This window comes from Cyrtonyx montezumae, unplaced genomic scaffold (assembly GCF_038088225.1).
Source record: "Cyrtonyx montezumae isolate F1298 unplaced genomic scaffold, pur_monq_1.0 scaffold_11, whole genome shotgun sequence".
Taxonomy (NCBI): domain Eukaryota; kingdom Metazoa; phylum Chordata; class Aves; order Galliformes; family Odontophoridae; genus Cyrtonyx; species Cyrtonyx montezumae.
Genome location: NW_027071837.1, coordinates 13,648,544 through 13,670,327, shown reverse-complemented (window position 1 = coordinate 13,670,327; position 21,784 = coordinate 13,648,544). Strand labels below are relative to the sequence as shown.

The window sequence follows — 21,784 nt, the reverse complement described above, 5'->3', positions numbered from 1 at the left end:
TTATTGGACGTTGATTAAATACCCAGTAAGGTATACTGAATATCTCCTGTAGGCTGTTGAAGCTTTCCTGGGATGGATCCTTGTACGGCTGTTCCTGTACGCGAGTTGCTTTGTTTCCTATGGACACAAGGTGTGGAAAAATACCGTCCGCAACCTGGAGGGGAAACTTACAAAGTATGGAGGGTTGACATTCTACCACCTTCTTCTTCAAAAAATAAGCCGAAGCCCAGGGTTGGCAGTGGGCTCTGTTGATATTTTGACTGTGGGACTTCACAAGTTGTTAATGGTTTTGTTTTCTTTCAGATTGCTGCTCATATCCAATCGTTAGAAATGTTTTGAAAAATAAACTTTGGCACACGCAAGGTGTGTGTGTGTGTGTGTGGCTGTTCCTTGAAGCATTCTCAGAACGGAGGGTTTCTGTTGTCCTCACAGCCCACGAGTTTCCTGCTGTTTGGCTTTGGCATTGAATGTTGTGGTGGCGTGCCTTACTCAAGTCATCCTCACGGGAGGCGCAGGGGAGGGGACAGCGTGGAGCTGGGGCCCTCAAAGGTGGCAGTCCTTTGTGCTACTCGGGGGGTCCGGCCCGGGCCTCCCGCGTCTGCCCCGCGGGGTGAGGCGCGGCCCGGGCCTCGGCGCTGGGGAGGGGCCCGGGCACATGGCGGCCCCGGGCAGGATGCGGGCACGGAAGGCTGAGGGACGGAGGGAGGGAGAGAACAGGGCTGCGGAGATAGTGCGGGGCGGCACTGCAGAGGCGCTGACGGCACACACACCCACGGCGACGCGTGGTACGGAAGCCGCGTTGCGAAGCTCCGCGCTGCCGCAGCGCCCCCCGCGCACGTGGGCGGCGCCGTTCCGCCATCGGGGGCGCTCTCGATCCGCGTGCGCGCGCCCAGCGCCGTGTCCCCGCCTCCCGTCAGTCCTAGCGCGGCGCTGGCGCTATGACGCATGCGCGTGGCCTTTCGGCGCTGGCCGCGCGCGCGCGCGTCTGTTCCCCAAGATGGCGGCGGCCAGCGGCAGCGGGCCGGGCTGTGGCGAGGCGGCGGCGGGCGGCAAACGGGGCCCGCTCGGCATCCCCGAGGCCGTCTTCGTGGTGAGCGACGGAGCCGTGGGCGTGGGAGCGGGCGGCGGCGGCGACCCGCGAGGCGGCCCCGGGAGCGCGGGGGGCGGCGTGGCCCGGCCCTGTGCCCGCGGGTCCCGTTTACGCGCCGTGTTTCTGCGGGGCCCGGCCGGCTGCCGGCTCCGTGACGGCGGCCGCTCGTTCTCCTCGGCGCCCGAGAGCGGCGCGGGCGGCGGTTGCGAGCGCTGTGTGAGCGCTGTGTGCGCGGAGTTGCTCCGCCCGCCCGGCGCTGACACCGCGCGTTGTGCTGCGCGGGGCCGCGGCCTTCTGCCGGGCGCTGCCGCTCGGGGCGCTGCCCGCCCTTCGGGCTCCTGAGCGGTGCGGAGGAAATCTCGTCTGACCGTGGGAAACGCCTTCTTTTCTTTTCCCTTTTCGGTACCTGGGTGGGTGGCAGAGCCTCTGCTGGAGCAGGCTGCCCTGAGAGGCTGCAGAGTGCCCTTCTCCGGAGGTGTTCCGACCCTCCTGCTCTAGGGAACAGGCTTTAGTGGGGCTCAGGCTGTTTGACGTCCAGAGATCTCTTCCCACCGTGCTGGTTGTGTCTCCATTTTCTCATTTACTTGTACTGCACCCCGGGCTGTGGCTTAGTCCTGTGCCTCTTTGCAGCCTTATGAACAGTTTTGTTTTAGAGAAGTGCTCTCATCTGATCCACAGAGGGTCTCTGTGCAGAGGAGTTCCTCCTCAGTGGTGATGTTTGAGTGCTTATGCGTGAATGTTAGGGCACACCTGACTTTTTCCGAGCAAAATATTTGTTAAGAAATAATGTTGCTCAGTTGCACAAACTGACAAAGTACTTATGAGAGTATGGAGGTTTTTAATGTGGTTTTTTTTTTCTTATTCTTCAGAAAATAGGTGTCAGTGGCGAAATGGTGTGCTATTGCAATAAAGACATGCCTGTGACTCTCTTGTTCCCCCACCTCCTGTGCTGTCTGGGCAGTGTTACTTTTGAAGATACTTTCATGAAGTGCCTCAGTCCAGCAAGGGTTCTTCGATGCCTTTGTGGCACACACTGCTTCTTGGGCATGGATAAAGTCCGTGCTACTCTGGGACTTCTGTTCTGCCCCATGTGCCACATGGCACAGAGCTACCTTGGCTTTTGCTAGAGTTAAGCAACATATAAGTGCTGCTTTTTCTTTCTCTAGTGACCTGCACGAGTAGAATAGTTTCCACAAGAGGGAGTTTTGTTTCAGAGCATCCCCAGACTCACTTTCACAGTGCTCAGTCTCATTTGTGGCTTTTCAGCCTGGGCTTTGCTGCAGGCTCTATCGGGAGCCAGGCGTGTCTCCTGCTGTGCTGCTGGTGCCATAGGTGAAGGTGTTGTCCGGGCTGTTTTGCACAGGTAGCAGCTGTCGGGTCAGAAGCTGTGGCCCATCCCTTGGCCCACACACCTTTCAGGAGGCTGTGAGTTCGGGCTGAGGGAGCTGGGCTGCTTCCTGTGGGCTGGCAGAGTCAGTGTCCTGCTGCTCCAGCTGCCTTCCAAAGTGCTGCTCCCTGGCTTGACTTGTCCTGCAGGGCTTTCTGTGGCTCTCTGCTGCCTGCAGAAAGCTCTTCCAAAGTTGTGTTAGTGGTACAAAGCTACCCTGAGATATTAGCACGGCTTTCTCCCCTTGACCTCTCTGCCACCATATAGCCTGGCTCAGGCTGTGACTCTTTTGTTTCATCTCTTTATTCCTAAGCAAATCTAATCTGACTGGCCAGAGAAATGCCATCTCCGCTTTGCTTACAGGGAATTGAAGGTTAGCCCTGGGCTGAGGGCTTCTCCTCTTGGGCATCGTTCTGCATTGGCTGGACTTATGCTGCTGCTAACAAGGCAGCAGTAAATACAGCTGTGAAATACTCCTTTCATCTTCGATGCAGCTCTCTACTTGATATGGAGGGTTTACTGAGGATAAAACTTGTAACGCTGAGGGTTTTTTCTCCCCTTTAAGGAAGATGTGGATTCTTTTATGAAGCAGCCTGGAAACGAGACAGCAGATGTAGTTCTGAAGAAGCTGGATGAGCAGTACCAGAAGTATAAGTTTTTGGAACTTAATCTTGCTCAGAAGAAACGAAGGTAAGTTATGTTTGTGCAGAACTGGGAAATGTTTGGCATGGTTTTATTTTTATTTTATACAGTTGAGGTAATTTCAGTATCCCAGGAAGTAAAAAGTTGGTTTTAGGAGAGCTAATATTGGCAGTGCTTTGAGGATAAAGGAGCAGCTTTCCTTTTATTCTGGAGAATTATGTGCAACAAGAAATGACAGTACTGCTGATTTGGTGCGGAGCCTCTAAGACCAAAAGCTCCACACTTGTTTTGTTTTGTGTGCTGTCTTTATCTGTATCTTTGTGGAGGTTTCCCTCTGCCCTGTGGGGACCAGAAATGCACAAAAACATTCCAAGCAGGTGCACCTTGTTGGTGTGTGTCACAGCTGGAAAGCTGCGTGCACTGCTCACTGTAGAACCCTGCTGAGCCAATGCAGGGGGGCTGGGGAAGCCGTGCACGAGGTGTCTGTACCTGCCTTTGACTTTAAAGCATGCATTTGTAAGCCCAGAAAGCTGTTTGTTGGGAGCTTCAAGTTTTAAAATTGAGGTTGAATTGTGTAATAGTGCTCATCGCTTGTTTAGGAAACGTTGTGTCTCTGTAAAATAATAAATGATGACTGTTGTTAATTCACAGGCTAAAAGGTCAGATTCCCGAAATTAAACAGACATTAGAAATTTTAAAACACATGCAGAAGAAAAAGGTAAACTATTTTGAATATCTAACGAGAAAAGCTAACTGCCTTTCCACCCTAACAGAACACATTGCAAGAAATGTTTTGGAGAGCACACTTAATATGCCTTTATAAATAACAGAATTGTTTTAAAGGTATGTAGTACTTCTTGAAAGCTAGTTCAAAACCAGTAAAGTTTGTTAAGCAAGCTTCCCTCCTAATAGCATGTAGATTGCAGCTGAGCTTGGACCTTATCTTTAGCCTTTATAGAGATTTCCTCGTTGCTTTTACATACTTTAAAGAATGCTTTAATCTTGGCACTTGGAGTGAAAATACATACAGTTTCACCCAAGCTGATAATGTATAAATGGCAAAGCAGAAAAGTGCACTCCTTACTGTAAATTTTGTCTCTTCCGTGAGTTTCCAGTGAAAATAGCAATGTTAAGTTTTATCATTTCTCTTAAGGAATCCACAAATCCAATGGAAACCCGATTTTTATTGGCAGATAATCTCTACTGCAAAGCTTCAGTTCCTCCTACAGACAAAGTTTGTTTATGGCTGGGGGTAAGTAGAATGGGACCTTTGCTCGGATGGTTTTTGTGGCTTTGTCTTCCAGAAGATGGTGCTGACTGTTGTCTCAGCTGTCCCCCTGGCTGGGACACGTGTCATCCTCTGTGTACAGGAGAGCTGTGTCATCTCAGTGCAGCAAACACAGCAGTATTTCAACGTCCTAGTGGGCTTTTCATGCTTTTGTTTTTAATTTTATTCAGTGTCTGAACGTAGTAAAACTGCAGAGAACTGTAATCTTGCTGAACTGTTTTATCAAAAAAGTGTATTTGTGAAAGTTTCCCTTATCACATTGTGCTTCAGATTACCAGGCAGCCTTCCTTGGCATGGGAATGAATGTGACCCACTAAACAACTTAGCTTGGGAACTAACTTCAGGTCTTCTCCATTTATTTGTATTTAGCTTGTTTTCATGCACGTTTTCTGGGGAAAGATGAGATTTGGGTTCCTCGCAGGGACCTGCCAGCTTTTAGAGTGGAATTTGTGCTGGATTGGTGGGGTCAGAGCTTGAATCACATTTCTAAGTACTGAAACGTTATCAAGCTGGGATATTCAGGAGCCGAGCCCCCCTTATCTGTAGAGATAACCTGCTAATGTTTAGTTTGAGACTTGTAAATCTCTGGTGTTCCCACGTGCAGGCTGACAAACAGCAGCTGGCTTACAACAGCAGTGTTGTTGGTGTGCAGTGCATCCTGGCTGGGCTGGCAGTTACAGCCTCACCAACTTTCTTTTCTGTTGTAAAAACAGAAGATTTCTGCCTGCTACATTCTGCTTTCAGGTTACTTCCTTCAGAATTCACAACCACTGACTTTCAGAGAGTTTGGGGTTTCTTTTGGCACAGATTATCAGAGAAATTTCATCTTGGTTCATACAGGAAAGTTATTGTGCAGTACCACAAATGATTAATTGTGGTTCTTGAGCCTTCAGCCCTTTATTCCATCTTGCTGCTTACAGTCTCTCTGTTGGGCTATGTGTATCATTACTGTTGCAGAAACTCTCCCAGTTATTTAAAAAACAAACAAGAAAAAGAAAAAAGCACTGCGTATATAATCCTTGCAGCTGTGTATATCGTTCCCTGGAATCCTGTCTCATAAGATTTAAGTGTCCCTGTTCAGTACAGAGATCTTGGTTGGAACAAAGCTACGTGGGTGGATCTTCACTCAGTTCCAGTGTTTTTCACGTGTTGGCTTCCTCACTGAAACTTGCTGATTAAAAACCACCACGATGCCAGATTGGACTTCCGTACCTGTTCTGTCTTGCAGTGCTCCCTGTTAACACCCAGTGCCAGCAGGCTGTTTGGCCACGTTCCACACAGACCCTGCCATGAATCTTGAAAGCAGCAAGAATTGTTGGTAGAGCTGTGTGACACTTGAGAGACGCTGTGCAGGAATGAGGAGTGTCTTGCTTTTCAGATGTGCTGGGGATGAGATGGTGTGTAAAAGATTGAATGCAATACACAGACATCTCCTATTGCTCAGGAAGAGGAGGAAAACTTCTTTCCAAGTCAGCAGGGGGATTTATTACTCCGTTACTGAAGTGGTGGATCCTCAGCTGGCTTCTGACTTTGTTTGCCCTGAACCTCTCCTTAGCTCATCAGTGCTAATGTGATTAGCTATAAACAGTCTGAAGTGTTGAAGTGCCTTATTCCTTCCAATGCAAGTGTAAAAGCTTCTGTGAATCTCTTTCTGTTGTTTTTGTTGTTGTTGTATAGGCCAACGTGATGCTTGAATATGATATTGATGAAGCTCAGGCTCTGTTAGAGAAGAACTTGTCAACAGCCACAAGAAACCTTGATTCTCTAGAGGAAGACCTGGATTTTCTTAGGGATCAGTTCACCACTACAGAAGTCAGTATCCTTTTGATATGCAGGAGTGATGTGGGAGGTAATGTTCAGGTGATGACTTGTGTCCAGAAATGCTTTTATCTTGGACCTGCTATCGTTAAAATTCTGTAGCACTCCAGGGCCATCTTTATTTCTTTATTTTTTTGGCAGTGAACCATAACTCTGTGTTTTCAGTGGGTTGGTGGCTGCAGGTCGCAAAGGTTGTTTGAGATCTGTGATGGTCACAAGCCTGGGCTGAGAGGGAGATGGAGGAAAACTTCTTTCCGATTCCTCTTTCTGCAGAACAGTTCTGTTTCCTTAATTCTACACCCTCAGATATGGCTAGAGTTTATAACTGGGATGTAAAGAGAAGAAACAAGGAAGACCCTTCCAAAAACAAAGCATAGTTTTGCCAATTTTAAACGTGGTTTCAATTTCAAAATATTTTTTATTTAAATACCCCTGAAAATCATTCTTAAGGGACTGAGTTACTTCAAGCATTTCAGTAAATGGTAAAATACATAAAAACTAATGGTGAGCGACATTTTATTTATTTATAAACTCCAGATTTGGTATCAGTGCATGCTTCATGGAAGTATAGCTTGTTTGAAAAGACACCACGCAGTCCAGCGAAGGACTTCGTGTTTGGATCAGACCAATCTGCTATGAGTAAATTTCTGCCTGAGTGTCTGAAAAGGTGAGGTGCGTGTATGAAACGGAGCCTGGCAGCGTGTTAGCAGGTTACAGGCAGGGGCTGAGGTCAGGGTTTCCTTTTCATTTCTGTGTACAGCTGATGAAGTCAGAGTCAGCGTGGGCTGGGAAGGCACGTGGCTGTCACGTCCTGGGGATAAGGACGGCTGCAGCGAGGGCCTGGGTTTTGTTTGAGTCAGTTACTTGCTGGGCAGCATCAGTCTACAAGCATTCCACTTTGGATAAACTTGATTTGAATCGTTACGTTAGCTAACTGCCTGTTACTGAACTCAGCGCTTCACAGCCAGCACTGTGACTTGTCTGCAGAAAAGAGTGGTGAATGGACTGTATGGCACAAGTTGTGTCAAGCTGCAGGTGCTCCCACCCTGTTCTTCACACACGTGCACACACCGCTTCCTTTCGCTTGTAGTGAGCAAGGACATCAAAATGCTGGCAGTCTGTCAAGAGAAATCCCCTATCTGCAATCCCTTAGACAAGATGTTGTTCCAGTGTCTCAGCGCTCATCCTCCCACGTGCTGAAACCTGTATTAGATAAGGATGGTGCGTGCAGTCTGGTTTCTGGTGTTAGCAGCTGGAATGTTTTCTCGGTTCTTACGAAGCCTTGTGAGATTGCTGCCCCTTAGCTCTGCAGTTTCTGTCTAGAATGAATTGCTCAGTGGTGATGTCAGTGCACGAGTACAGGTTTCGCTGCAAACATTAACTGTTGGAACGTCGCGTAAGAAACAATGTACCTGTAAAGTTTTTGTACTTTTATTTCATGAAATTAAAAGAGTCAAACTAGACAGTTGTGGCAAACACCCGTTCCTGTACCTCTTTTCTTTGTAGGAGAAAGCCATAAATTCGGTGGATGGTATCCTGTTTCCCTCTTAACTGGGGGAAGTCAGTTGAAGCAGCCGTGGGAAGCTGCTGGACACTGGTGGGAGTGGTGTGGGGGCTGGGAGTCAGCACAGCTGCACTTGTGTGATCTGACAGCACTGTGGCTGGAAAACAGCAAGAGCTGTAGGGGGTGGGAATAAAAGGTAAGTCCTGAGCTGCGCTCACAAAAGGTCTGGGCTCATTCACACCTTCTGTGCAGGGAGATACTGCTTTTTTTTCTAGTGTCTTTGAGTAGGAGAGAGAACATTAAATCAATGCATTATCTGACTAGCATGTATCTCTACCCCTTGCTATGCTTGGTTGGAGCTGCACTTGTCTTTCTGAGAGCATCAGGAACGACAAGAAAGGCAGCTGCTAACATGTCCTGAATTCTCTTGCAATTTTCTCTTCTATTTGGATTAATGAGATCCCAATGGGCTAAAGCACTTCCCCACACCACTGCTTTTCGAGCTGGTCCTAAGGCAGCGATTGCTTCTCTTTGTTGTGCACAATGAAATGATGAGTTAAGCATTTATACACTATCAAAAAACCCTACTGTGTGCAGCTCCCAATGACCTAATGCTGGGTATTAGTGTGAGGGGGGAGGCAGCATTAGGGCTGCAAGCACTCAGCGGGATCAAAATGGATCAGGCCCTTGGAATAATATCTAACTCTTGGTTTTGATTAGAGGGTTGTGGTGGTGTTTGCTTAGTACAAAGTTAAAAAAGCCACAGGCAGCTCTGGCTTCCATGTGATTGATCTTGTAGTACTGCCCCCTTGTTTACTGATAAATTGTTGGTACTTGGAGTAAGAACAGAAAGGCCTTACAGTGCAGGAGCTGTTCGAGCTCCTGTGTGCCAAATGCTGCCCGCTGTGAGGCTCCTGGAGGGGCTACAGCTCCTCTGGCCTCTGCTGCAGCACGGCAGGGCGCTGCTGCTTCCACCTCGGCTGAGAAAGGGTCGAGAAACATGCACAGGTACCACTGCAAAGAGCCTGTTTATTGGTGAGCTGGTCCACACCAGATTTCCAGTCAGGGCTGCCGTACGGGAGCGGTACAGGCACGAGATAGACAGCTTACTGAGCTTACTGAGAAGGAACGGGGAGGGGGAAGGAAAAAAAACCAACAAGAGTCTCTGGACAAGTTTTAAATTTCACAGTATCACGTAGTAACCATGTTGCTAAATACAGGCATATTTCCAGTCACATACAGCTAAATACAGCGTTATTTTCACATCATTACAGTGCATAACAGAAAGCGAGGAAAGTGGATAGCATGATTTTATTCTGGAGGCTCAGAGCACTTTAACATGCAGATTGCTTTCAGCATGTGGAGGACACCACAAAGTTCGCTTTTCCTTTCTGTCCCACAGTACAAGAGCTCCTGCCCCTCAGCCCGTGGGAGGTTGTAGCCTTCCATTTCTCTACATCCCTCCTGCACTAAAAGTCAGTGTTAAAAGCAGCTGTTAGAAAAGGATGCTCAGCAGATGTGCCAAGTTCATCATCTTAGAAAAAACATTCCAAACTTTGTACAGCTGAATCTACATTTCCTATACTTGAACAAGCTGTCTAAAAAAATGCAAGGAGTTAGAAAAAGGTGTATATAAGGGTTTCTCTATCATTTAATATAACCATTTATTACCTCTAAGGAGTTAAGACTGCATACATTTTCTTCTGTACTGTTCCTCTTCAGAATTATGACACGTTTATAAATCAAGCACACACTCTGAAGGCCTGCGTGCACTTATTTGCTTACTGAGGCCTGAATACACTCAAGTGCTTATTTAGGTGTCCTGGAATTTCTCTCTGGGAGCAGAAGGACTCAGACAGAGAAGCGGAATGTCCGAAGCCATTCGACAAACAGCGGTTGTGTTGTGAGAGCTGAGCCTTCCCCTGCTGCCCAGCTTCCCACACAGAGGCTCACGGGGTTTTACTATTGCTAAAACTGATCTTTTTAAAGTTTGAACTGCCTGCAGTGGAGCACCCAAGCTCTGCCCTTCAGGACAGCCACTACCATCAGCAAGGCAACAGCTGGTGAAGAGCCAGACCTTGACAGAAAGAAAGAGAACAAGAAAACTGACCCTTCCATACCTGTTGGCCCTCGTCTTTGTGAGAACAGGACTAGCAGTCCTGGTCTGAGCAAACCTTGTGCTGCCCACTGGCGTCAGCAGAAGCTGAAGGTAGAGAGCCCATGCTGGCCCAGCTCCTGTGGTGCTCTGCATCAAATCTTCTCCAGCTTTGCTTACCTAGAAAGAGATTTTTAAGGGATTTCTTTTTTATATCTTCAGGGTACTCAGCTTGACCACCACCGAGCCTGCGTGGAGTTCAGTGAGCCTCAGCACGGGGCTCCCAGTGTATGCACAGCCTGTCCAAGGCGGGCTGCGTTCTGCAGCAGCCCACTGAAAGGTGCCACGGCCACCCCTCCCTCACTCACATCTGCTACCAGTGCCCTCCCAGCAGCTGCAACACTGCTGCTCCCCTGCAGTGCCCAGGGATGAAACTGTTCCAAGAGTACTCCAATAAAAATGTAATTCATCTTCAGGGTGTTTGTTTAAAACAGGGATCCATTTTTTGGATTCATACAGACCTGCACAAGTGCTGCAAACTATGAGAAGAGGCTCAGGGGAGTCGGTCTGAATTAGCAGCTCTCAAGACTCACATTTTCAGAGATGGAGGTAGCTTAAAAAAGCTGTAACAAGCATCTTTTTTCTACATAGAGGTCTAAAATCAAACACAAAGTGCTTCCCGTAATTTAACCCCCTCCCTCCCACCTGTTAGTTTGCTGTGTAAAGCTTGCAAACTCGAGTAAAAAGGTCACTGCTGTTTCTGTTAGTTTTAAATACTCTGCTACAGGGGCACGGTTACCCTGCTGCAACTGTAAAGCTGGTTAAAACTTAGAGGAAACAAAGCATGCCCACATACAGCCTTTTTAACAACAGCTTCCACCCACAATGACCAACCTGAGATGGATCACCTCTGTCAAATTAAAACAGGGAGGAAAACAAATGTTACTCTTGAGCTTGTCATGGGGGCTTTCCTTTTCCTCCTGCTCACACACTTCTGTGCTCCTCATCCTCAGTTCTTCTTTCACAGATGCCAGTAAAGAAAATGACACTTTAAAAAGCAGAAATTAGTGATAGAAGCTGTTTCTTTCCATGCTATTCAACTTCTTGAAAGGCAAATCTCACCTTGTGCATGCACCTGAGTTCAGCTTTTCCAGTTTCCCCTGCCCTGCCTGACACTGTTCCATTCCTCCTCGTGGCCCCAGCTGACAGTGCACCCCAAACAACAGCACCGTGCTGGCAGCAGACCAATGTCAGTGTGTCCCACCTGTGTGCCACACTCCAGCCTCAAAATACAGCAGATGAGCACAAGGTTTTCTCTTTATGCTCCTGATCACCTACTTAATTACATTGGAAAGCCCTGAACTGAGGTATACACTGAGGCAGTAAATATTAAAAAGAAAAAAAAAAGTGTTGAATAATTACTAACACGGCAGGCACTGCCACTTAGAATCCCAGTTTACAGCATGAAAAGCACTTGGGGAAATCATTTAAATTGTAATTACCGATCAAATAACTACCACTTTCCACTTTAAATGCCACAGAATACTCTTCACTATTGAACTAGGCTCAAGAATGTAGGAAAAAAAAATCAGAAGTATGCATACCACATCAGTAAACTCTTCTTGTGCCACTGGCCTTAGGAGGTAATGGTACCCATGCTGCCTTTACACCTTCCCGGCAATAAGCAGCTGATGCAAACTAAGATGTCCTCTTTCTTTTTCTCTGCCAGTTCTCATACTACAGCACTATTCACACCATGGCTCCAGCACCCAGCATGGTGCTACAGATGTACTTATAACAGGACACGTACAGCACTGTGGCACACACCAGCCCATTCAGATCGAATTGTGTGCTCCGCCCCCTTCCGCTGTCCCTCACTTCTGCTTGCTGTCTCCTTACAATATCTACATGCACCCTCACTCACCCTCCGTTAGGTTTGTAGACCCCAGTTCTGAAAAGTTGTATGGAACAGAACATTTATTTCCTGGGTCCGTTCTCGTGTCCAAAAAACTGTGGGAGGCTGTTCACAACGGGAGCGCTGCTCTCCCTTCTGGCACACCGAGTTCACTTAGTAAAGTACGTTTGGTTAGTAGAGTTCATCACCACTTCTCTCACTAGAAGAGCTCAGCACAAGCACCGCCTATCTGATTTCACCACTTCTTCTGAAGAGTGCACTACATTTGGGACAAACCCACTCTTTACCCCTTCCCATCCCTCCTGGATCGAAATTTCCCCCCTTTTAACAAGCTCGTATATATCTCGAGTCAGATCAGTGAAGGCCTTCTCCACGTTAATGGCATCCCGAGCGGAGGTCTCAATGTACTTCATACCATATGCAGCAGCCAGTTTCTCAGCCTCGTGCCTGGTGACTTGCCGCTGCGTGTCGAGGTCACACTTGTGACCCACCAAAACGAAGACGATCTGGTAGGGCTGGACGTGCACCTTGGTCTCCTCTAGCCACTCGTGGACGTTCTGGAAGGACCTGCGGTTTGTAATGTCAAAGAGGAGCAGTCCGCCAACCGAGTTCCTGTAGTAGGCTCTGGTGATGGACCTGGAAAAGAAAAAAAGATGCACAGCGAGCATGTAAGTCACAGAGTCACAGCTATGTGGGACGAAGGGCAGAGCAAGTTTCACTTTTTTTTTTTTGCTTGTTTCTTTTGATTCTTTTTTTCTTAATCCCAACACAGCGCTTCTGAACCTGTGTATCTGCTTCAGAAGGCAGCACTTCTGCCAGCCTGACTACCCTGCGGGACACAGGACAGGGGACACCACTCGCTCACATCTCGCTGCTTCGACTTGTGCTCTGCAGGTCTTGTCGTTCCCAAAACCAACTACAACTTCATCCCCGGTCAGAACAGGTCAGAAGTTGTGCTCTGCTATACCCAGAGCATTGGAACACGCAGCCGCCCCCCTACAAAGTCCCTAAAAGGTCCCCCAGACCTCAGGCTGAGAAACTGAAAGCATCCTCCATAGTCTAAAGCAGCACACGACATCAGGTCTACAGAGAACACAAAGCTGGGCAGAGCTACAGTCTTAGTTTGCATCAGAGCTACAGTCCAACAGCCACTACACGTGGAAAAAGTAAGAAGCTGTAAAACTGGAGTGTTACTGCAAAGTCACAGAGCAGTTCCAAATGCAGAAGCACTCAGCGATTTCAGTCACTGGAGGCACTTACAACGGGAGATGAACTTCTCTTGATGGGAAAGTGTAAGCACTGCTGCAATTTTACCTTGGGATGAGTCTTCCTCCTACATGCAAGTCTGTTGTTACAGGTTCTTCTGCTGCCCTGCAGCGTGCTTATCCTGCAGAGCTACTCCCAGAAAGGACTCACAGGCATTTTCAAGGTTTGCTTTATCAACAGTCATGCAACAATGGGTGAAAAATCCAATAGAAGAACACCGAAACAGGGAAGAAGTAAAAAGAGTTGGCCATACTTGGCTAACTTTTCCTCTCCAATTATCTGTCCCAGAAACAAGAGCAGCTCCGCATATGTGGGAACGAGGGAACCAGCCCTGCCCTTTGCTCTCTGGCAGCTGCAGACAGACAGCAGCACTCTGAATTCACCCCCACGCTGTCACAGGTGCTCCTTCCACTCCCATGTGCCAGCACACCAGCCCCGGCTGCTCCCGCCAGCATCAGCAGTGCCTCGGGTACTTCTGAGAGACGTGACAGGATCTGAGCTGAATGCTGCGCACAGATAAATTGAGGTGAAGGTCCGGGTGCCTTTCCTTAAAGCCTTTTCCACAGACCTCTCCTTACCAACCTGCAGGAAGCAAGCTACGCTGCCTCCACTCTGTGCCTCACTGCCCAATTCCCCTGTGAGGCCGGCTCCTCCCGGCCCTCCTCCCACCACAGCACAGCAGTGCTGTGAGTCACACACACTCTGAGTTTCAACACTAAGAACTGCCTCAGCTCAGGACCTCTCCCCAGCTCTACCTGCAGCCCTCGCTGCCCGCCCCGGCTGGAAGGGAACAGCTCTTCCTAGGTGCTGGAACACACAAGCAGCCAGGGAGGGCTGCACACACTTTTGCCTCGGAGCTGAGGTGGGCAACCTGCTGGACCCAGGAAGAACAGAACCCTGCTGCTCCACAACTCCAAAGCAGCCTCAACACCGACCCGGAGAGCATCGTCCTGGGGCTGAGCTGACAAGACAGAGGCACACACTTAACTGTAGTTTAAGCCTTGACTGCACTGGAATTGCTTCTTACTGCTGAAGAGAGAGAGAACTTGCAACAGCCAGGAAGAGCAAAACTGCAGCACAGATGCAGAGCAGCTGCAAGTGCTCCGGATGGAGAACTCCATCTCCAATCTCCGGATGGAGAACGAAACAGCGGAGCGTTCTCCTAGGAATTTCCTCCTGAAGAAATGCCCTGCACTGTGACAGATGAGCGTAAGGGCTCTGGAGAGCACTGCCATGCTTCTTGCCTGTGCCCACGACTTCAGCTTCCCCCCAGGCAGCAGCCTGCAGGAGAAGCCCAGGAGCTGCCAGCTTCACGGGGCACAACGCATGCCAGGGTTAACCGGGATTTGATAGGGACAAATGCAGAACAGGCTTTTACACAAATCTGTCGTAGCTGATGTTGTACTACAAAGGGTTTGCTCCTTTCCCTCTCCCTTTTCACTGTGGGAATTTAAGCCTGCTCTTCGGCGGGGCCATCTCTGAGCAGCAGGATGCGCTCAGTGCCAGCGATCCCCTGCCTGCCTCGCACCCGTGCTGCGGAGCACTGCTGCCCTTGTGCTGAAGGTCGCGTGTCACCACGCCTGCACGCCGGGTCAGGCATCCGCAAAGAAGGGCAAGCAGCCCCGGGGTTTCATTTTAAAGATGAGAAACCAAAAGGCAGCCAACAGCTTCTGCTCCTCGCTGCAGGGGTACGCCGCAGGATCGCGCACAGCCGTGTTTTCTAAAGGCCCGATGCTGGAAATGATGCAACCGAGCGCTCTGCTGCCTCCCCTCTCTCTCAGCGGAATAAAGCGGCGGTTTCTGGCCCCGCAGAAAGCCCGGCCGTGCGCAAGGACCGAGCGCGGCCGACGGGCGCTGGGGGGGGGGGGAGGGCAGGGAGCCCTCATCCGCCGAACGGAACCCGCGCTGGCATTGGGGCAGCGCGGCTCTGCGAGGGCGTGCGGAGGGGCAGGGAGAGGAAAGCGCGCCCGGAGGGAGCGGGATGGGACACGGCGCAGAGACGCGTGCAAAACAGAAGCGCGGCCGTGCTGTCACCCGCCGAGATAAGGGTACGCTCCCAGCCCCGCAAATCAGAGCCGCGGGAACGCAGCCGGGACCGGAGCACGGCCGGCCCGGCCCAGCGCAGCCCCGCACCGCCGGGAGCCGTAAATAAGCGTCCCGGCGGCCCTCCTTTGTGCCGCCCGCAGCCCTCACCGGAACCGCTCCTGCCCGGCCGTGTCCCAGATCTGCAGCTTGATCCTCTTGCCCGGCTCGATCTCCACCAGCCTGGAGAAGAAATCCACGCCCACCGTGGGGTCGGAGATCTGCGCGAAGCGGCCCTCGGTGAAGCGGCGGATGAGGCAGGACTTGCCCACGGTGGAGTCTCCGATGACGATGAGGCGGAACTGGTAGAGCCAGATGGCCTCCATGCCGCCCGCTCAGCGCCCGCCCATGCCCGGCCCGCAGGGGGCAGCGCCGGCCCGGCCCCGGGGGCGCCGCTCAGCGCGGGGCCGCCCGCGCTCCTTCGGCCCCGAGCGCCGCTCCGCGCGTCCCCGCGCGGCGGGCTGAGGGCTGAGGCGCGGCCGAACCGCGACGCAATGGCGGCCGCGCTGCAGCGCACCGCCGCCGGGAGGAGCCGCCACCGGAGCCGAGCGGGGCGGGGCCGAGGGACGGCCGCGGGGAGGAGGGCGGCGCGGGGACGGGAGCGCGGCTGCGGCACCGGCGGGGACTCGCGTACCCAGCGCGCGTGGGTGTGGACACGCGCGATTGGACGCGACGTGAGGACGCTCTCACAAGTGAAGGCGCGTGGGGACCGCGCAGCCACGAACCCTAACCGAGCCCTTTCCCGTCGCTCTCTTCGCCCGCTCTGGCTTGCACGCAGCAGCCGGAGCCCAGGGCCAGCGCCAGGGGGAGGGAAAGGAGCTCTGCGGTATTAAATACGCTTTTTAGACGCGTTGTTTTAAGTCAAACTGTAAAAACTTTTGGATTTGTTTTTTTAAGGCGATCGGGGGTTGCCGAATTACGGATGGGTTCAGTTACAAAGAGCCCGCAAACAGCACTGGACGTCAGCGAGAGCAGCTCGCGCCTCTAACAAACGACAGGGAAAGTTTCCGACGTCCTTTGAAATGCAGCACGTTTATTAAAAACCAGCGAACCCAAATATCCTATCCACGGCACCTCAGGACGGGAAAGAAAACCGATGAAGCAATCTGCACCGCCACAGGCAGATATTAAACCTACAAATCCGAGTTATCCGACATTACCAGTGACTCAGAGCCAGCACTGACGTGTGGCACTGAGCTCTGTCGTTTCTGAGTACGCGATGCCCATGACTTCAACCCAAAACAGCTTGGGTTCCTCCAAACCGCACCTCACTCCTCCCCACCCTCGGCCTCATCGCTCCCTCCATCACAGGTCCGGGTGCAGTGTTTTCACCCCCATCACACACGGACACACGCTGCGTGACAGAGCGGCCATCACATTCATTAGCAACAACTCAGAAGATGGGAGAAAATGGGATCCTGAGAGAGCCTTCATGCTGATACTGTTGTGGAAACGGAAAGAGCGGTGTCAGAGTAACCCAGAGTTGATGCAGAAGCAGGTTTGGTGGCTGGGGACAGGCTGGAGCAGGCCTGAGCCCCATGCTGGGTGCCCAGGCTCACTGCAGCCCTGTGGGACAGCTGCACCAGAGTGGATGGCACAAACCAGGTCCTCCCCAGCACCGCTCACAGCTCCTTCCTTCAAACATTTTGCTCATCACTTACGCTTCAGTCTTTCTCCAAAACCCCTCTGCATCTCTTGACTGCCAGCTACAGCTGGGGGCTGTCTCCAGGCCACTACAAGAGCAGAGTGCCTCAGCACTGCACACACCACACTGTTAATGCTATAATGTGATATACAGTGACAGCAGCAGGGAGACACAATCCCAGGCTGCAGCAAATGAGAACAAGCCAAAACACAGCAGCCATGGACACAGAAACAAAGGAAGAAAAACTGCTCACCTTCAGAAGGCCTCAGGTAGGCAGGGATCTCCAAGATGCCCTCACCTCCACTGCCAACCCTTAAATGAGGTCTGGGAAGGGGTGGATCCTGGCTCCAGCCCTTCTGGTCACTCAGTGCATTGCACACACCTGAGCTCCCCTGGGCTGGCCCTGCCCTCCCACCAGGTGCTCCATCACTGCTTCAGGCCATGACAGTATTTCTGCTACACCGTGCAATTTTAATGTGCAGGGCTAAAAAAATGTCAGTGCACTGTCCCTCACAGGACTGCCCTGCCGGCACCCACCCTGGCACCCATTTCACACATACCCAAACCCACAGGCAGACATCCCCCTGCCCTCAGGGTTGTGTCACCCAGCCACAGTGCAGAGACAAAGGGAACCATAGAAGCGCATACCACCAAACTGGTCAGACTGGGAGCTTCCTGAATAGTCATGGCCACACTGGGGTGACAGGAGTGATGAGAAGGGAGCTGGCCCACCACAGGTCACTAGCTTGATTAGCTAGTTCCCTGTTAAACAGCATCCCTGCATGTCTAGCAGGTGTGACACTGAGACACTGCACCACTGGCAGCAACACGCTGGCCTCCTGACCTGCTGGCTGCTGCACGCCTCTGTAAATCCAGGGCAGAGGGGAGGCACTCAGCAAATTCATGTTTGTTATTATTTATATGGTGCTCACACTTAGTCGGGGTAGTGCAGACAAGTGTAATGCCAAGGGCACCACACGCTGCTCAGGAACTGACAGCCATGCTGACAGCAGGCACTGGGAGTGTGATTCAGGACTTTGTGACAACGTGACAGCTCTAAATCCAACAGCAGCAGTTGGGGAAAGCAGAGGCAGGGCTGATCACCAGGAGACACGTGGGGAAGCTTCTGACCTACCCTGGATTCTGGCTGGGGCTACAAGGTGGCACGTTGCAGAGGTCCCCCAGTGTCACACTGGGATCACATCAGAAGCAGCGGAGCAGACACAGGTTGAACAGGACCGTCACTCAGAAACAACCAGAGAGGTCAGCAGCAGTGCTCCAGGGCAGCATTGGCATTTGTTTTGCAACAGGAATGGACAAGGAGGTGAAATTCTGAAAGCTCTGAAGCCCAGGGGTGGCAGTGCACAGAGGATAAGCTTGTCCATGCATCCCTGCAAGTGGCAGGGCTGCTTTGTGCCACACAGCACACGCATGGGATAGCCTCCAGCCACACCAGCTTGTGCAAAGAGTGGTGCCTGGGTTCCTGAGGAGATGTTAAACCTTTGCAAAACGTTTCCCTGTGACAGTAAATTAAAAGGTAGCTCATTACCATGGGATGGGTTTCTCCAGATGCAGCGTCAGGTGTCTTATCTCAGATTACAATCACATTGGGTTGGCTGATTGAAAAAGAGGGCCTCCCGTCATTATGTCTGCCTGAGCCTGCCTGAATCCAAGAACAGATCCTCCTCTGGGAATATTACGTCCCTGTAGCTGTTCAGGTCTTCTTAGGAAGGGAACAGGATCTGCTTAGAGCAAATAGAAGCCATTACAATCAGGATAAATTAGTAATGGCGAGGGGGAGAGAAGAGGTTATTGTGATTTTTCTTCCTACAGAGTGAGTGTCTGAACTACTTACACTGCCAGAAAGCAGTTCCTAAGCTTCCCCTGAGCCCAGCTTGTAGTTCAAGAGCTGCTCTGGGATGTTTAGGTTGCTAGATGCATGACATCTGATCTCCGCTCCTACAGGTATCAGCTCAAGTTTATAGTCTTTTGCAGCACAGGCAGGTTCACAGAGTAAGAAAAAGCAAAATAAACTTGTGTTTGTTTTGTTCCCTGCCTCTAAACACAAGCCTTTATCAGAAGCTGTAGTTCTTGCTGTAGCCTGATTGTGGGGGTCTTCAGATGCTGCAGGCAGTGGGACTGGTTGCACGGTGCTACGTATTTTGCATTTTATGTAATACAGGACACCAGCTAATTGCTAACTCTTAATGCAGCCCTGGAAAAAAAGTCTGGAAAATAAGCAGCAGAACTGCTGTGATCCTCAGGTCTCCCTCCTTTCCTCCTAGGAACACTGCCAGTGTTCTTCCACTCCTCCTAGGATGCTGCTGCCTGCTCACAGCTTCACCTAGCTTCATTCACATTTTACTATCTGACATGAGGAATTTCAGTCCAAATGAATGGAAAATTAATGTAAAATAAAAGGGAGATTGGTGTAGGGCTCCTCTAGGCCTCTGGGAGGAGATGTTTCCAGGTCTCCACCATGCCTATATTTCCCTCAGAAGAAAGCCACCAACAGTGAGTTCTCCACAGCCCTCCTGGAGGCTGTGTTTTGTGCTGCTCTGTGCTGGTCCAGCACCCTCTAAACACTCACACATTCAGAAGGGTGGGAGAACCTGATAAACGCTCCAGAAGTGGGAATGGGCACCCCTAAGCCACCTATTTTTGCTCCAACCTCATCACAAATGAGCTCTCTCCTGCTCACAGCACATCAAGAGCTGGCTCTGCAGTACCAAACCGCCCTAGTGACCCCAGCCACTTCAGCCAGCCCCTCACTGGGGCCACACTCCTCACTGCAGAGCCACAGGTACACCATGCCTCTACAAAGAGCACGCTCCCTAGGGAAGAGAGGCTGATCCCATAGGAAGGGATCTCTATTCTGGGAGCTTTCTACCCATCAGTAATATCTTGTGCAGAGCAGTGCTGCTGAGTGGGCAGCTCCAGTAACACATACCTTACAGCATCTTTGCAATCCCAATGTCTTCTGACAACCTCTGCAGCAACACAGCGAGGGACTTCTCCCAGGCATCTGCTGGAACAATAACAGCAGACAACCACGACACCTGAGGACTGGAAAACAGGCAGTTGAATGAAAAAAAATATTAGTCTATGAAAGCTATACAAGTACAAAACGGCCAAACAATAGAAACTAACCAGCCAACTTTGTGCTGATACATGCACTCTTAGTTACCAGGAATGCAAGTGCGTTTCTTTATTCAGGTGTTCTATTTAATACATTTTTGAGTCAATTTAATAAGCCTTCAAAAATACAGTATATCTCATTCCAATAGGTGTTACTACACGGGTTTATTCAGGCAGCATAATTTTCTCCTTGAATCATCACAGTATTTCTTTTTTTTTTTTTCCTGCCTTGATGAAGGATAAAGCTGAGCAAATATTGAGTAATGGATAATTAACCACTTTTTTTCCCATCTCCTCTAAGACATTCATTCACTGGATGTTATTGGAGATTCAGCAGTTATTTTTTTCTTTAGTTAGTTTCTGAATTGTTTGCTAGTTTCTGATACCTGTGATATGAACAGTTTTGAACGCATATAGGTCACAGATTATATGAGCATGAGGAGGAAGAAATACTTTCCAGAATCTTGCCTTCACTTCTCTTCTTGCTTGTAAGATCTCCGAGAAAAAGTTATATAGATCAGGCACGGACTCAAAAGAAGCACATTTACTGTTCAGTGTTCTGAAATGAACTAGTAAATACAGTCAGAAATGTTTCAGCCTTTTTTTTTCCTTACTGGTTACTATTCAGCTCATGTTGTTGTTAGCCTACGGCCCTCAGTTTACATACGTAGCAGGCACAGACAACAAACGTCAGCATGGTAAGCCACACACAAACAGGCATTAACCTTATACTCACAAGCTCCTTCACTCCCCCATGTGTCACTGACAATAAAAGTGCCTTAGTTGTTGGGTTTTTTTTGGCCTGATAAAGTGCTTTCTGCGTAGTAAGTGAAACAGTTAACACGTGGCAAACTTTACTGCCTCAGATACAGCTGTGTTGCAAATGCTGTGTGGTTTGGCAGTGTAATCTTTTATTCTGATAAACTATTAAATGCCAAAGAAAGCTCTTTAAGTTAATCAGGGCTTAATTTAAGTAAACAAGCTACTGAAAGATTAACAAAAATCCTCAAAGAAGCCTGAATACAGAAACAGCCTGCTCACAATGTCCTGGGCCAAATCCCTAGCAGCCCCTGCTCCAGGATGAAGCTGGCACACTGACACCATTTCTCCTCCTTTATTGGCACCACCAGTGAAAAAGACATTCATTTTCTGAAAGGCCAAACACTTCCAGCTCTAGTTGTGTAACAGCAGTGCTTGTCCCAACCCTGAGTGTGCTAATACTGTATGTGGTGGGGAGCAGGAGGGAACCATCTCTGTGCTTGAGAAGGAAAGCAGTCAGACAAACCCTCTGGAGGAAGAGCTGGGCCCACCTGGGCTGAAGGCCCCAGCAGCAGCAGCCACACCTGCAGGCACAGCAGAAATCCCCCTGGAAGGAACACTGTGGGATAAGGAAGGGCTTGGGGTGAGAGTGGCAGTCCTGTGGGTAACTCACTGCCACCAGCCACCAACAAGCAGGCCTCTTTGTGGAAGTTATCTTACATGTGTGTGTAAATATTCACACGTTCAGCATCTGAAGAGGCAAAGCTAATTATTTAAAACTCTCCCCTGAGGCTGAGTATTGCTATTTTATCCCACAGAGGTACTAAAGGAGCAAATCTTGGTGAACAGATGTTGCCAGGCTAGAACCCAAATAAAGTCTCTTTGGGTTGACATGCTATACAGATCAAGTCCTTCATTAGGTTAGTCATTATTAATTCAGCTGCTCTCTGGTCTTTCTCTTAGTGCTTTCAGTACCATAACTGGTATATTTTCAAGAATTATCTTTCTCCAATTGCAAAAACATAATCTTTGCTGTTTGCCATGAAAGCTGCTGATTACCTCCCAGATGTCCTCATTTCATGAAGAACTCTTGTTATTTTAACCATAAAATTTTCTTTCATTTATTTAGAACTGTTATGTATAGAATTGTTATTT

General features: G+C 49.9%; 2 protein-coding genes across 6 annotated transcripts in view; one reads left to right on the top strand and one right to left on the bottom strand.

Annotated features, from left to right (window-relative positions):
- Positions 1-6,905, top strand: part of LOC136044368 (prefoldin subunit 3) — a 33,546-nt gene extending 26,641 nt beyond the window's left edge. Inside the window, exons 1-6 of one of the 3 annotated variants that reach the window (XM_065729657.1) lie at positions 991-1,090; positions 3,043-3,167; positions 3,771-3,837; positions 4,273-4,371; positions 6,085-6,223; positions 6,532-6,905. In XM_065729657.1, coding sequence (XP_065585729.1) covers positions 998-1,090; positions 3,043-3,167; positions 3,771-3,837; positions 4,273-4,371; positions 6,085-6,223; positions 6,532-6,602 — 594 coding nt within the window. In that variant the 5' untranslated portion in view covers positions 991-997 and the 3' untranslated portion in view covers positions 6,603-6,905. Of the gene's footprint in view, positions 1-990; positions 1,091-3,042; positions 3,168-3,770; positions 3,838-4,272; positions 4,372-6,084; positions 6,224-6,531 lie in introns of those variants that run through there. The other 2 variants (XM_065729658.1, XM_065729660.1) reach the window with 2 other exon arrangements.
- Positions 6,906-9,522: 2,617 nt separating this feature from the next.
- Positions 9,523-15,523, bottom strand: RAB39B (RAB39B, member RAS oncogene family). 3 transcript variants are annotated; one of them, XM_065729646.1, is made up of 3 exons: positions 15,199-15,523; positions 12,155-12,375; positions 9,523-10,004 (listed from the first exon to the last, which is right to left on the bottom strand). In XM_065729646.1, exons 1-3 carry the CDS (start codon positions 15,411-15,413, stop codon positions 9,880-9,882), a joined length of 561 nt encoding a protein of 186 aa, XP_065585718.1. In that variant the 5' UTR covers positions 15,414-15,523; the 3' UTR covers positions 9,523-9,879. The 3 variants fall into 3 exon arrangements, with proteins under 3 accessions (XP_065585718.1, XP_065585717.1, XP_065585716.1); XM_065729645.1 differs by lacking the exon at positions 9,523-10,004 and adding an exon at positions 10,531-10,839; XM_065729644.1 differs by lacking the exon at positions 9,523-10,004 and having other exon boundaries at positions 11,287-12,375.
- Positions 15,524-21,784: the final 6,261 nt, after the last annotated feature.